Source organism: Plutella xylostella, chromosome 26, assembly GCF_932276165.1.
Source record: "Plutella xylostella chromosome 26, ilPluXylo3.1, whole genome shotgun sequence".
Lineage (NCBI taxonomy): Eukaryota > Metazoa > Arthropoda > Insecta > Lepidoptera > Plutellidae > Plutella > Plutella xylostella.
Window position 1 is genome coordinate 7,261,770 of NC_064006.1, and position 16,179 is coordinate 7,277,948.

General features: G+C 39.8%; 1 protein-coding gene across 2 annotated transcripts in view; it reads left to right on the top strand.

Annotated features, from left to right (window-relative positions):
- The window catches only part of LOC105379986 (alpha-2A adrenergic receptor), a 393,199-nt gene that overhangs the window by 177,770 nt on the left and 199,250 nt on the right, over nt 1-16,179 (top strand). For both annotated transcript variants that reach the window (XM_048630508.1, XM_048630509.1), the window contains exons 4-5: nt 203-310; nt 825-860. In XM_048630508.1, the coding sequence (XP_048486465.1) occupies nt 203-310; nt 825-860 (144 nt within the window). The remainder of the gene's footprint in view (nt 1-202; nt 311-824; nt 861-16,179) is intronic.

Here is a 16,179-nt window from a genome sequence, read left to right on the forward strand (position 1 = left end):
CTACTAGCGCTATGGCCTTATTGTCCACAGCATATACTGAGCTGGTGCCATTTTGACGCTCTGGGCAGCAGCCTTTTGTGTTATTGTTTGACTATTTTCTGTACGTTTTATTGCTGTTATCATGTCTCAAATAAACGTTTCTTTACCTATATCTTTATTTCTCCTGCCCATTCCTAATCTGTATCTTTGTTTCTCCCCACAGGCGGTGGACTACCTGAAGAAGCGGACCCCAGCTCGAGCCGCCGTCATGATAGCCGCCGTGTGGCTCATGAGCGCGCTCGTGTGCATCCCGCCGCTGCTGGGCTGGAGGGTCACCCGGCCGCCGGAGCGCTTCCCGCAGTGCAAGGTCAGCTTTGTAACTAACGCAACAAGATCTGTTTCTGCAAGATGCCGGATAGTGACTTGATTTAGGATAGTGTCTTGATTTGGGATAGTGTCTTGATTTGGGATAGTGTCTTGACTTAAGTGTCTTGATTTAGGATAGTGTTTTGATTTACGATAGTGTCTTGATTTAGAATAGTGTCTTGATTTGAGATAGTGTCTTGAAATAGGATAGTGTCTTGATTTAGGATAGTGTCTTGATTTAGGATAGTGTCTTGATTTAGGATAGTGTCTTGATTTGGGATAGTGTCTTGAAATAAGATAGTGTCTTGATTTTGGAAGGTGTATTGATTTAGGATAGTGTCTTGGCAACTATAAAGACAGTGTCCAGTTTCTGAAAGGTGTTTATAGGTAGTATATGGCTACGTAGCGCGGCGGTCATGATAGCCGCCGTGTGGCTCATGAGCGCGCTCGTGTGCATCCCGCCGCTGCTGGGCTGGAGGGTCACCCGGCCGCCGGAGCGCTTCCCGCAGTGCAAGGTCAGCTTTGTAACTAACGCAACAAGATCTGTTTCTGCAAGATGCAGGATATAGTGTCTTGATTTAGGGTAGTGTTTTGATTTAGGATAGTGTCTTGATTTAGGATAGTGTCTTGATTTAGAATACTGTCTTGATTTAGAAATCTGTCTTGATGGAAGGATAGTGTCTTGATTTAGGATAGTGTCTTGATGTAGGATAGTGTCTTGATTTGGGATAGTGTCTTGACTAAGCATAGTGTCTTGATTTGGGATAGTGTCTTGACTTAGCATAGTGTCTTGATTTAGGATAGTGTCTTGGCAACTATAGAGACAGAGTCCAGTTTCTGAAAGGTGTTTATAGGTAGTATATGGCTACGTAGCGCGGCGGTCATGATAGCCGCCGTGTGGCTCATGAGCGCGCTCGTGTGCATCCCGCCGCTGCTGGGCTGGAGGGTCACCCGGCCGCCGGAGCGCTTTCCGCAGTGCAAGGTCAGCTTTGTAACTAACGCAACAAGATCTGTTTCTGTTTGTTAAATGTTTAGTTACTGGTAATAGTGATTAAGGCTAGTGTCTTGGAAACTATCGAGAAAGGTGTTTATAGAATCTGCCATATTGCTACAAGAAGCAGAAACTATAGCAACAAGATTTAATTCTGCTTGTACAGTTACTAGTGATCTAGGATAATGTCTTGGAAACAATTGAGAGAGGGTCTAGTTTCTGAATGGTGTGAATAGATAGCATTCCTTCCCTTACTTCTTAGATTATCAATATAGGTACGAACAAGCTGGAGTGTCAGTGCAAAAGAAAGGTATCTTGTTCTACAGAGTGTTGCATAAAGGGTATACTTAGCCGGAACCTACATGTGCAGCATGCTATATCTTAACCCGAAAATGAAATCAGAATTTTAAAATTCGGGAAAAACGAAATTCATTTGCCATAGAAAGTTTGTAGATTACGTGACTTTTTTACTATGGAGAACGATAATTATTTTTCACGAATTTTGAAATTCTCATTTCATTTTCGGGTTTAGATATAACATGCTGCACGTGTAGGTTCTGGTTTAGTTTACCCTTTTTGCAACAACCTGTATATTGTTAATCTAAGCCTTACATCAAGTATAAAAACAGTGTCTCATACGTTATTTGAAAGGATTGTATACCTACCGCGCCCAAACCCGTAACTATACGATACGTTCGGAAGTCACGTAGGCAAGTAGAGAATTTGCCTCCAGCAATATCGGGGTATTTATCCCTATTCCAATGTTCAAACACGTTCAGAAACTGCGTTATTCAGTGTTTTAGATCGCACGCATGATATTAGGGATTAGTTTTCAAGTCACGTCATGTCAAATTGGTGTGTTACGCACGGGCTCTGTGATTGGTCCATTCAAAATTGTATAGAAACTATTGGGTGTAGGATAATAAGTTGTTGGAAACGTCGTTAGGACGGGTTGAGGTGTCGTGCCGTATTCAATACCTACTACACTCACGGGCAAAGAAATACTTCCACTCACAAAAGCAAACATCAAACGACCCCAATTTTTTCAAACATTTACCTAATTTAACATTTGTACCTACCAAATATTTTCAGTTTTTTGTTGTATATTAATATCCTGATGCTCTGTTAAATTTACTTCAATGTAGCAGAAGGCATCATTAAGCTAGCCTTTTCCGTTAAAGAGTAATTTGCGGTTTTTCTCAGTGGAACCTTTTCATGTGGACTGCTATGGATCTATATTCAAAATGTACATGGACAAAATAGAAAATATTCAAATATATTTTTTTAAATTGTTAGTTAGTAAAAATATAAGAAAAAAGTATAGTAATAATAATAAAGCATTGTTCTCGATATGTAAAATATTACCTGCATCACTGAAATATAAATTATTAGGTACCTTATCGCGATTAATAGTCATAGCACTCCAGACCATAAGATACCAATACACCACGGGCTCAACACGAGAGCTGCGGCTCATGGTAAATTCCAAACTGTAAAAGTTAATAACTATTTTGGAGGCAGATTGTTACAGCGCAGAATTCCATTGTTATATAATGAGATGCCTATCCATATAAGAAATGAACAAAATAAAAATACATTTTCAAGATTATATAAAACTTTCCTTCTACAAAATATTGCTGTGTAATTAAAAACCTACCCTATATAACATTAATAATCAACAATATTTCTATGTATGTAAAGTTAGGTATGTCTATCTTTTGTAATGTTAACAAAATGTTAAGTTAAAACTTTTTAAGTATAAGTATTCATAGAAAAAGAAGTGCGACTCCCTCCCCACAGACAAACCAATATGTACTTGGTTTTGTGGGATGTATTAGGTTAAGCTTATTTGTGAAATAAATATATTTATTCATTTATTCATTATTCATTCATTGCCCGTGAGTGTACTATTGCGCCACTTCAGAATCTGCTTCGCAAACATTTAGGAAACCATATTTTAATCACCTTTATAAGGTAGGGAATGATTTAATTTACCCAAAGGCCGCTTTAAAACTTTTTTATGTATTCATGTTAGGTAATGACAATAAATATCCAAAATTCAACATACTTACTCGTATGATGATCGTATTTCCAAAACGTACCATCATGAAGTCTTGTAGCAACGAAGGCAACTGCCTGAGGCTTAGAGTATCAAGCGGGATCATTAAAAATTCCCTCTGAGATTTCGCGTCAAATTAAAGATACATGACTGCGAGCGAACCGTTTGAGTGTCAAAAGACATTCGTTTGAACGCGACAAAGAAGGGCGGTTCCGCTAAATAAATATGTGAGTAACCAAGATAAAGATTCATGGCGGAAAATTGTGTTTTTGTATTTATTTGTCACTACGGAAACAGAGTGGTACCTATCTGTATTCGTAATGGTTTGTGGTACGAGTATCTTCACATCACGTCGAGTAGAAAATACTTTTAGCATAAAGTCCACCCTTTGTGAGTACACTTATTTACCTATATTCATTTGTGCAAAAATTATTAAATAGGATTATTATTTATTTTTAATTAAGTAAGTTTCTGATTCATGTTTACTAAAAAAGTGAAAGTCATTGTTTGCTTTATTAATCGTCGGTTGTTGAAATTAATGACCTGAATATACATGGTGGGGTGGTGTGAATTATAAACATTTTAACAGATTCAAAAACTACCTTTGATGATTTATTTATAAACCATTAAACCACAATGTCCCCATTCTTTAGATAAAAGCAGAAATTTGTGATTGTACTCGGGTCTTGGGTGTTAATATGTATCTATCCATATATATCTGTGCCGATATATCAGTTGTCCGATATCCATATTACATACAGGCTCTGCCTACTACATATTATTATTATTATTCATTAAAATTTAGTTTTGGCCTCACTAACGGCTGAAATACCCTTCTTTAGCATCTAAAGGGTAATTATCATACATTCTCGGCCTATGTGGTAATTATCCAGTGAAATGGCAGTAATTGTAATAGTTTACAAGCTGTGTCTGAGGGTAAGGGTAGCTAAAACATTAGGTTACCTTATCTCAATCTGGGTTTCTTCATGACTGACCGTGTGCTTCTGTGGTCTAGTGGTGGAAGTTTTGCTTCAATATCCAGAGGTCCCGGGTTCAAACCCCAGGTGAGGGCCACCATTTGAATTTCTAATTTACAACAATTTAGAAATTAAAAAAAAATGTTAAAAAAATAATTACGGAAGAAACAAATTAAAAATAAATGAAACACAAGTTCATAATATAACATAACTTTGGTTAAGACATAGAAGGCAGATCATCTGATATCAGAAAAGCGAAAAGATCTATGCTGTCGGCTGGGTAAAGTATTCTGTGCCTAGCTCTTCTCCAGTGGTATCGGTCATACGTTTCATTAGATTATAAAAAAAAAACGTGTTGCCAGATCCATACTATTTATGTAAGGTTTAGGGTAGCTGGTAGAATAATTACCTAAGGTCGCTATAGCTATAATAATTTCATCATTGGCCACAGCATCTGTTGTAGATGGTAGTTGCAGCACTCGTAGGTTTATGGGTTGCCGCATCGCCGTTGATGGCTGTACAAGCCTATAGCGGCACGGCATTTCTTTCCGCATCGATCGCAAACAAAACATGAATGTATGGGAGGTGGTAGATCACGACGAAGTTTTTTCTGCTTAAGATTATCTAGCCAGTCTTCGTCGTGTTTTGACATTCCAACTTTAACGTCATGGCGCCACTCAGGTCTCATGTCAGCGCGTTCTTCCCAACCGTCTATCTGAATACCGAAGCTGTTCATGTCCCGCTTGCAAGCATCCTTAAATCTGAGAATTGGGCGCCCAACAGGTCTCTTTACATCAGCTATTTCACTCAACATGACTTGGCGTGGCAGTCTCTCAGGGGCCATCCGATGAACGTGACCAAGCCAACGAAGCCTTCTCTGCTTTAGCATGGCAGTTATGCTGCAGCAATGTGTCATTGTGAGAACTGCCTCGTTGCTCATTTTGTCCTTCCATGTGACTCCAAGAATAGTCCTCAGGCATCGCATATGAAAGGCGTTAAGTTTGCGTTCTTGTTTCGCATATGAAGTCCACGTTTCCGAAGCGTACAACAATATACTCAGGACGCAGGTCTGGTATACGAGGACTTTGGTGTTCGTAGTTAGCTTTCGGTTTCTCCAAACGCGTGCAAAGAGCCTTCCAAAAGTAGTTGACGCTTTGCCAATCCGAGTATCTATTTCTCTGTCGTTTGATAGCGAGGACGTGGTGGTTGAGCCAAGGTAGCAAAAATGATCCACAACTTCTAGGACAGCACCGTCGAGTGAAATTTTTGGAGGCTGGTCAACGCCCTGCACCATGATTACAGTCTTCTTGGTGTTGACACTCATAGAGAACATATGACATGCATTGCCGAATCTCGTCACTAATTCCTGGAGTTCGCTTTCCGAGTTAGCAACTAGTGCAGCATCATCTGCATAAAGGAGTTCTCTAGCAATCAAATCTTGACGCTTTCGTTTTGACTTTAGGAGACTGATGTTGAATAGCCTTCCGTCCTTTCTTGTATGCAGATGTACTCCGACGTCGCAGTTTTCAAAAGCAGTCAGAAGCAGTGCAGAGAAGAAGATCCCGAAGAGGGTAGGTGCTAGCACGCAGCCTTGTCTGACTCCACGGTTAACGGCGAAAGGTTCAGATTTTTCACCATCAAATATTACTGACCCATTCATGGTATCGTGGAAGGACCTGATGATGGATAGAAGTTTTGGAGGGCATCCAATCTTACTCAGCACTTCGTACAGCCCCTCTCTACTCACAGTGTCAAATGCCTTGTTGAGGTCGACAAAGGCCATGTAAAGAGGGAGACAATGTTCGCGACTCTTTTCTTGAAGTTGCCGAAGGGTAAATATCATGTCATTGGTCGAACGGCCTGCCCTAAACCCACATTGTGATTCCGGGTATATCTGGGAGGCCAAAGTTTCCAGCCTTCGTAAAACAACTTTCGCAAATGCCTTTCCTACAATACTTAACAGGGATATTCCTCTGTAGCTGTTACAATCGCCTCTATCTCCTTTACCTTTATACAAGGTGACTATGTCAGCGTCTCTCATTTCTTGAGGCACAGTTCCTTCATCCCAACAACGCAGTAAGAGTGCATACAGGGGCGAAGAAACACAGCCGAGCCTTATCAGTTCAGCGGGCAAATTGTCAGAACCCGTGCTTTTACCTAGTTTTAGGCTTTGGAGCGCTTTAATGAATTCATCACCTTTAGGGGGGACGTCAAGTTCCGTCGCCACGGTTCGAGGAGTTAGATTAGCTAGTGCATCGGGGCGTATAGCAACTTCTTGAGAGTACAGGTTCGTGTAGTGCTGTGCCCATCTTGAAAGCTCTTCTCTTTTGTCGGCAATCGGATTTCCATCAAGATCTTTGATTGCGGCACGTTTTCTTTTAGTCGGGCCGATTGCAGACTTTATTCCCTGGTACATACCCCTGAAGTCACCTACATCCTTACACTGTTGTATTGACTGGCACAGCTTTACCCAATATTCATTAGCGCAACTGCGACTGACGCGTTGTACTTCTGCTTTGGCTGCCTTGAATGCATGTGTCTTGGCAGGATCCCTGTGGTTGTTAAGGAGATTAGTGTGAGCTATTCGTTTTTTCTCAATAACAGGAAGCAGAATGTGTTCGTAGTCAGCGAACCAGTCACGAACAGTCCTTTCTTTTTTGCCGAATACCTTTTCAGCTGTTTGTGTTATTTCCTTCTTCACTAGCTGCCACATATCTTCGGCACTAGTGGTTTGTTCCAAAGATTCCTTGCTAAGTTTTTCCTCAATCAGCTTTTCCAGATCTTTATATAGAGCCTTATCCTGCATAGCTGCGGTGTTCAGTGCAACTTTTCGAGGAGCTTTTCTAGCAGAATGAATTTTCTTTGGTGTAAGGCGGGTTTTGGCCATGATTAAGGAATGGTCTGTGTTGCAGTCTGCGCTGTGATAGGCACGGGAATTTAGGATATCGCGTAGGTCAGTCCTCTTAGTTATAATAAAATCGATCTGGTGCCAATGACCTGAGCGTGGGTGTTTCCATGACACTTTGTGAATACTTTTGTTCTGAAAGTAGGAGTTCGTTATGCAAAGAGAGAGAGATGCACAAAGCTCCAGAAGGCGTTGACCGTTATCGTTAATGTTGCCAATTCCATGATGTCCTATGCATTCTGGCCAGTTGTCAGATTTGTTTCCCACCCTTGCATTAAAGTCGCCGAGTAGCAAAAGTTTATCAGATGCACGAACTTTTTCCAGACATTCCCGTAGATCTTCATAGAATTTGTCTTTTACGTCATCAGAAGCTTTTAGAGTTGGAGCATAAGCTGACACAAGAGAGATAGGGCCTGACTCTGACATTAATCTTAGGACCATTATACGTTCAGACACACATATAGGTGTTTCTGTGCAACGAAGTAAGGAGTTGTGAACAGCAAACCCAACACCATGTTCTCGTCTTTCACCGTCATCCTTCCCTTTCCAGAAGAAGGTGTAATTGTCTTCACGAAGACTGCCTTCGTCCAAGAGACGAGTTTCCTGCAGTGCGGCTACATCGACACGGAGGCGGAGAAGTTCTCTGTCTATGATGGTGGTTTTCCTGAGCTCGGGTATATCGTCGGTGCTTGAGGGCGTCGAATTAGAAATTCCAAGTAGCATGGTTCTCACGTTCCATGATGCAAATCTGGTGACTTTTGATGTTTTATAATTGTTTTTATTCAATGTTTTGCTAGGTGTATCAAAATCCCATCCTGTTTCAGACATTGTGACATGCCTGCTGCTCCACACACCTATAGAAGCGCAGGATGAGAGGCGGACCAGTACCTTATTGGCCGGGGGCTGCCCAGCTTAGGCAGGCGGTAACTGGTCAGTTAGCCACGATGGACTATCCTACCGTCGGGAGTCACCCCTGGCGCCCGCGCGTACGCCTATTAGCGCGAAGCTTATAACCGGTGACTGCGACTCCCCGTGTTGTTATCCGCACCTTTCCAGGCACGGGTGAAGTGTCCTCTCCACAGGCGCTGCATGCCTGGGACGCATTATTAAGGAACACAGACTTGCCCAGCATCCATGATCCTCTCTCGACCTCCTTGGCTGTATCCCCAGGAATGACAAGTCACTACGTGTGGAGCCAATTTGGTTGCAGGAGCTGCCGACTTGTTCAGGTTGGACCTTACTGTCGCCTACGGTACCCCAGATCCGTTGCCTCATCCGCCGACCTACACCGTACCGAATCCTATCTTCTCCGCTGCTGTCGCCGTTAAGGTCTTCACCCGTGACCCTGGGCAAGGGGTCCATGTTATACCCCATGGAACTGGGTCCCTGCCGAACTTAGCCACTCACTCACCCCGGCCTACTGGGGAGAGGAGTGCCCACCCCCGCGACGAGGACGCGCCGGACTGGAATTACCCCGATGATAGACAGAGAAGGTAGGTAGGTATAATAATTTAGGTCAAAGAAAACTAAAACTGTATAAACACTAAAATACAACTACACAGTATTAAAATATACAAATGCCCCTCCGTTTCAACACAATGGCAAAAATATAACACATCTCTATGTTGGCGGACGGTTAAAAACCTCATTTGAAAATGTAATTACTGCCTCATTCATTCTGACACACCCCATTTTGTGAGAACATGTTTGAAACAAGCCCGGGGGTCACTCTATAAGACGAAAAACGAGGTTTTATAGCGCTGCTGCGCGAGCCACGACTCTATCTCGTTGTATTAAACGTACAGATTGCACGACAGCTTCGTTCGTTTTTCGCCAATATACAGGGTGTTGCAAAAAGGGTATACTGAGCCGAAACCTTCATGTGCAGCATGGTATATCTAAGCCTGTAACTGAAATCAGAATTTCAAAATTGGCGAAAAAAAAAAAACATTATCCATAGTAAAAAGTGACGTCACGTGACACCCTGTAGATAGAGTAACCCTCCTGCATTTTCCACGTGGCTAATCCTTTCGAGTTTTCACATTTACCAAATGAGTTATTATTTTTCACCCTCCGAAAATTTATCGCTTACTAAATGGAATACGTAAATTTTACCGAATTGAATCCCGTAAGCCCTTTTTGTACAGGCTGTTGCAAATGTGGGTTTTGAAATCTTGTGACAGAACTCTTTATTTACTGGCGTTTCTGGGTCCCGGGTCCCTGCGGAAGCGTCCGTAATCGAGCGGGCTTCAGTGATCGTAACTGATCACTGAGGTTAAGCAACAACTGGCACGGTCAACCATTGGATGGGTGACCGATTTCAAGTGGTTCTTTTCTGGTCGCTTCCATGCTTCGGACGGCACGTTAAGCCGTGGGTCCCGGTTGCTGCTTCGGCAGTAGTAGTCGTTAAGCCTAGTCAGAGGCCATGAGGCTTGAAAACATCTGACAGTCGGGTTGCCCACTTACCCGACAACTCTCTCAGCACAAGCTTGCTTGTGTTGGGGTCCACCAACCCGCACTAGGCCAGCGTGGTGGACTAGGCCTAAACCCTTCCTTCATTGGAAGGAGACCCGTGTCCCAGCAGTGGGGACGTGTTGGGTCGATGATGATGATGATGTTTCCGGGTAGCTTCCCATTGCGATCAAAGTGGTGTCCCGTAGAAATATGGGAATAAAACGTAACCCATGGCATTGAAAAGTAATAAGATAAAGATAAAATACCCTTTATTGCACACAAACAGAAACAGTTTCACAAACATAGAAAATAAAATAAATACTTAGTACAATCGGCGGCCTTATTACTAAAAGTAATCTCTTCCAGACAGGACAGTGATGCTGTAGCATTACAAATGGTGAAACTATTTTTCGAAACGGTCCAGTTGTTATGGAGCTAAGAAAAAATGAATATTACATCTTTATAAGTATGATAAGTATAAAACATTGTAAATTATGCAGTCAACAGGGTCTCGTATTCGATGAGGGGTCAATTACAAAGCAAATTAAATTGAGATTGCAGTTTAAAAAAGTGAGAATCTGTTCGTACGGCCATTAATTACTTGGACAGTGAAAAATTATCAACTTTCAAAACTTTCTGCTTTGGTATTTGGCCCGTTTGACCTTAAATTGCCTTGAATTAAGTTAAAGCTGTATCATTTCAATACAAGTAATGTTACATTAAACTATAAAAACAAAACAAAAGTTTCTTCAAACAGTAGTTTAACTACTACCATTTAGTTAACTTCTACAATAATTTGAATTTTATGCCATAAGGTCCAAAAATATTAAATGGCTTGATCCTGGTAGGCAAAAGAAAATATTTTGGTAACAATTTAACTTCTAGAAATCTATAATGATATTTTCTCTTTCTGTACAAATTGGGATGAAACTTAGCTTTCTAACGGGTCTTCACAGCTCAAAGTTCCAAACTAAAGTGTCCACTTTACTAGAGAACCATTCATTAGCAGGGAACAAATCGTTGATAATTATCTTTTGTTCTTTCTTGAAACAAACATTATGTGAACGTAGTTTTTTATAGTTCAGTTCCGTCTTTTGTTTCTTCTTATGTTGTTAACAGAAGAAGAAAGTAGGTATCCGTACTTTGTTCTCGGATTTTGGGTATTAAGTACTTACTCGTAGGTTGATGATATTTCCGAGTCACCTTAAAAACAAAAATAATAATAAAGTGAATTTATTTTTAGGAAAGGTTTTTCTTTAATTAATAAAAACCAAAAAAGTATACAAGTAACCTGTAAATACATACATTCCTCAAAAAAAATATTAAGCGTATTTTCATCAACTACTTATACAACCTAAATGTGAGTAGGTACCTTAATATCAGGCGTATATTTTTCACCAATTACTCTCCGAAAAATGGGTTTAAAACGGTTTAGAACTTAAGGCGTAGTCTCGAACAACCGTTCTACGTCAGATATGAACGCTTAAGGGTAAGCATGCCGCGCATTCCTGCCGTCTTTTATTTCTCGGGCGCTACTGAGCGTAGTAATAAAGGGGCTATGCTGAAAAGAATGCAGGCTCATAGACAGCTGCTTAAGGCGAATACTACTTTGTGGATTAGTGTTTTTTTCTATGTATCTCTTTCTGCGTCGGCAAAGGTCACTCTTACCCGACATATTGTTTCCCTTTCCCTTTTTAACCGACTTAGAAAAAAGGAGGAGGTTCTCAATTCGTCTGTATCAAGGCGTGAGTGCGTGTTTTTTTTTTTTCAAAAGAGAACCACAATAATATGTCCACGGCCTGCCTCATCCAGCAGCGGCTATCGGAGGGCGTTCCACGCTTCGCTTACATACTGCGACTTCAGCTTGTAGATTTTATGATCTATGTCTATAAAATCTTTCTAAATTTCCGATTACCCATGAAACGTATAACGTGAGTGTAGTAAAAATAGCCCGAAACTGAATACCTACGGTTTTTATCACAGACAACTGAGCGAACAAACCTGAAATACTACCCCTTAACGCCACCTTTTGCACAATAAAATGGGTACTTACGTAAGTATTTGACCTCAAACATATACTAAAGCACACCCTGATTTTATGTTACCGACCTTTGACTTTCACCGTCTTATTACTAAACTTAGGCCCTGTTCCACAATGTCTGGTTAGTGGCTACTTGTGAGATAAAATACAAGCTGTCACTCTCTGTTATTATATTTTTGACAGTGACAGCATGTATTTTATCTCACAAGTAGCCACTAACCAGACATTGTGGAACAGGGGCTAAGTCTTAAATCTTAATAAAGTGGTTAGTTAGGTGTAATTTATTTTTATATTAGACGGCACCGTAGCTAAGGCGGTAGTGAAGCTGCTCCCGAAACTGAGGGCCGCGGGTTCGAATCCCGCCCAGGGCAAACATTTGTGTGACGAGCATTTGTGCTTGCCGTCTGGTTGTCGTTTACCTATATATTCAATATGTATCTATCTATGTAATTCCTGTAGATATATCAGCTGTCCGACACCCATAACACAGGTTCTACCTAGCTTGGGGTCGGATGGCCGTGTGTAAGATGTCCCAACATATTTTTTATTTATTTATTATTATTATTATGAAAAATATTTGGACAGTAATGGATGGACGGGACTAAATTGATCTAAATCTTAATCCGTTTAGTGATTATTCTTCTGTTTCTCTAAGGGCTGATTTTGCAATAGTCAGATAAGTGTTGTCTGAGGAATTAAATTGTTGCTGTCGCATCTGAATGTTTGTATTAGGCCCGGGTCTCCTATTTTCGCCGTAGGTCGCGTCCAGCGTCACGCCGTAGGCCGCGTCACGATGCTCACTATAGAAATGTACTGATGCGGTCTCCCTCACACGCCGAAGTTGGCGCGTAGACGTAGTGAGCATCGTGACGCGGCCTACGGCGTGACGCTGGACGCAACCTACGACGAGAAATAGGAGACCCCGGCCTTAGACAGTGACAGCAATAGTTTTATTCTTCAGATAACATTTATCTGACCAGTGACCATTGAAACATCAGCCCTAAAATGTATAAGATTGCAAAATAAACAAAGATTATTCAGTATTTGGGATACTTATCAGCACTTAAGCAGTAATGGCAGATCGTTATTTTAATCTTAGAGTGTTTAAAGTTTTGGAACCACTCGCGATATTAAGGGGAAGTCGATTGTTCTTTGAATGGAAGTGGAAAATATTAATCTGTGAAATAATTAGGTATTGCGAAAGCAATTGCTGATATCTCTCCAAAAAATCTTGGCATTTAGAACGTAAATAACTTAACTTTTTATGGTGTATATAATTAATATGAAATAAAAAAACAAGTATTAAAAAACCCTACATTTTATGTCTACTGGCGATAGAATCTATGTAGTACCTAGAATAAATGGAAAACTTTGTAGGGTGAAACTTAATCAAGAAAATTCCCTTAATTTTTAACCAAAACACTATTTTGAATCGCTGGATGGAGTTGGTTCAAAATAGGTTTATTCGGTGAAGGAAATCGTCGTGAGGAAACCTGCATTCTTAGATCTAGCATATCTAGATATGTGAACCCACCAACCCGCAGTGGACCAGCGTGGTGGGTAAATGGTTCAAGCTTAGGAAGGCAGTTTAGACCTTGCGTAACCTGAAATCAGTTGCATCATTTAGGTCAAAGTTAAAGCGAATGCTCCTTTTAAAACAGAGATCGTGTTGGTGAGCCTGGCCATTTAGCAGTAGCGTACTTAAAAAAAATATGTATTTATTATTTGCTTACGTTAGTGCGTTACATAATATTTATATACATTTATTTACAATATAAGTATGTGTGATTTACTTACTGGCATTCTCGTCACGACACGTGTAGAGTACTAGTTTCCCACTCAATCCCACGGGATCAGCCCGCAAGTCTATGCGTTTATCTTCCTTTACATAATATAATCAGGAATACACCTTTGTTCTGACGAAACGTTAACCTGAAACAAATATTATTTTTTACGTATATGTACTTAGGCCTAATGAATGATGCTCTAATACAATTAAATAGTTATTTCGTTTATATTATTAAAAGTAAATTAGTTATTTGTTAAATGTGTTGTGTAACCTTTTTTTATTTCTCAATATTATCCGCTATTGAAAAATGGATCTTGTGTGGTGCTAATTGTGTTCCTTTTTCACTCACACTGTATCTATTGTGTTTGTAAAACTGTTTCACCGTAGTGTTCAGCCGACGGCACGGGCTGTTCTGAGCGCTGAAACAAGCGAGGCGACCGGTGTGACCGGTGTCGCTCGCCCGCTGAAACGCCGAAGGCACATTTACCCTCACTTAGTATTTTTATTTGTTTATAACCATTAGAACCAAATTATTGTATACATGCTTGCATTATATATTATGTGTATGTTTTTATGATTGTCATTATATTATCCAGTATTGGTATTTAAGTATAAAATTTATGTATAACCGTATACCTATATACAGTATATTTTTTTTTATAACAGTAGGTCAAATTACAGTCACTCTAGGACGCGACTGAAAACCAGTGCCGCGTCAGGTGGGTGGATGCCACCTCATCTGTAGCGGTGTAAGCTGAGGCGCGGGCCTTTTCGGTGCTGGACAACTCACACCATTATATATATATTTTTTTTAATTATTCTTAATGTTCTTTTGTTTGTTTTTTTTACTTTTAATTTTAATTTCGTTTTTTGTTTTATTTTTTGTGTACTTATGTTATTATTATTTTTTTTGGTGAGTGGTGCTAGACACCGAATAAAGAATTTTTATCTTTATCTTTTTTTATCCTTGGGGATATGCACAACAGTTCCATTCGAGAGAGCCATGTGCTGGTACTTACACCCCCACAGAGAATAGAATAGAATAGAAATAAGTGTAACCAAAAGAGCCCCCCTCCTTAATATAAAGCGGAAGCTTTCGGTACGAAGTATGTACGTCCCTTTCAGTTTGTTTTGTCCAGAAATTTATTGCAAAGTCAACGGAAATAATTCTCAGCGAACGTGTTAATTGCCCGTTAATAATAATTTTATTATTAAAACGAAAATAATAATTCTGATATTATACTGCTGCTGTGGAATTTGTGAATATTAGCGCAATTTGAAGACTGATGAAATTGATATCGCCTGAAATCACCGTAGTATTTCAGGGATAAGCCTGAGTTAGTGTTTATAATTGAATTTCTTAAGTTATTATTCTGGATCGGCGAGTGATGGTGTTATTTCAACCTTTTTCGGCTGCCCTTGACTAACTTATTATTTTATAAATTAAAATTATGTATACACTATGAGGAGAAAATAAAATTCTAGGCTGTATACCTTACTTATTCTGTCAGGTCAGTCTGTGAAGTCTTTAAGGTTTCTGCTCTCAACTAGTGCACTCTTTTATGTATACAGGGTGTGAAAATGACCGTGCTTGCATTTTTTTTTGCGGTCTTAAGTTTAGGGAGTAAATAATAAAAATAAATGTATTTTCTTTCTTTCATATAATAATAATATGTCTCAGCTCTTAAAGGCCCAGGCGATGGGAAAATGCTGCACCCGCATTTGTTTCCCTAATCACGTGCGATCCCGCTGAAGTATAGAGGAGGTACAGACACACAGTGATGTCGATTCTCAAAGCAAAATTTAGTTTTACAATTTAACACACAATTTTATTTCATTTAGGTATATCAAACTATAGATTTTGTCACTGAAAATAATGATATGTACCTATACAGAAACAATCATAGACTCAATGATTGAATTCTATGTTTTTAAATTGTAAAATTTAACCGCTCAGGTCCTCACGTCCTAAATCAACATCAGTACGTTCCTCCATTAAATGAAATTAATAATTGTATTATTTGAAAAGCTCATACGTGATCATAATAATATATTATTTTTGACATTCCTTCCTTAATCTAGGACGACATTAAGTATTCCAATAAAATTTCCGTACTCTATATTTCAGTAATTCCGCAGTACTTCTGTATGTAAATAGCTGACTGTACCTCCACTATACTCCACTGGGTCCGAGGGATCACGCACCACGCTCGCACACTTCGTAAATTACTGGCAACACTTCTGCTAACCGACGCACAGTACATTAGTTTCACAACTGGCAACACTGACAACTTCAAAACACATGCCACATACACTCACGAGCAATGAAAAAGTTCTAACTTCAAAATATAGACACCAAAATGGCCCCAATTTATTAAAACTATGAATTTAAAATTTGAACAAAATATTAACGTTTTTAGTTGGTGATATTCTGATGCGGTGTTTAGGGCGTCTTGCACAACAAAGTTAAATAAAATTAAATCTATGACCTCTTGCTCTGACATTATGCTGTCAGAGCAAGAGACAAACTATTTAATTTTATTTAACTTTGTTGTGCAAGACGTCCTTAATGTACTTACTTCAATATTGCACCTACTTGTCACTGTATGTTGTTGTGT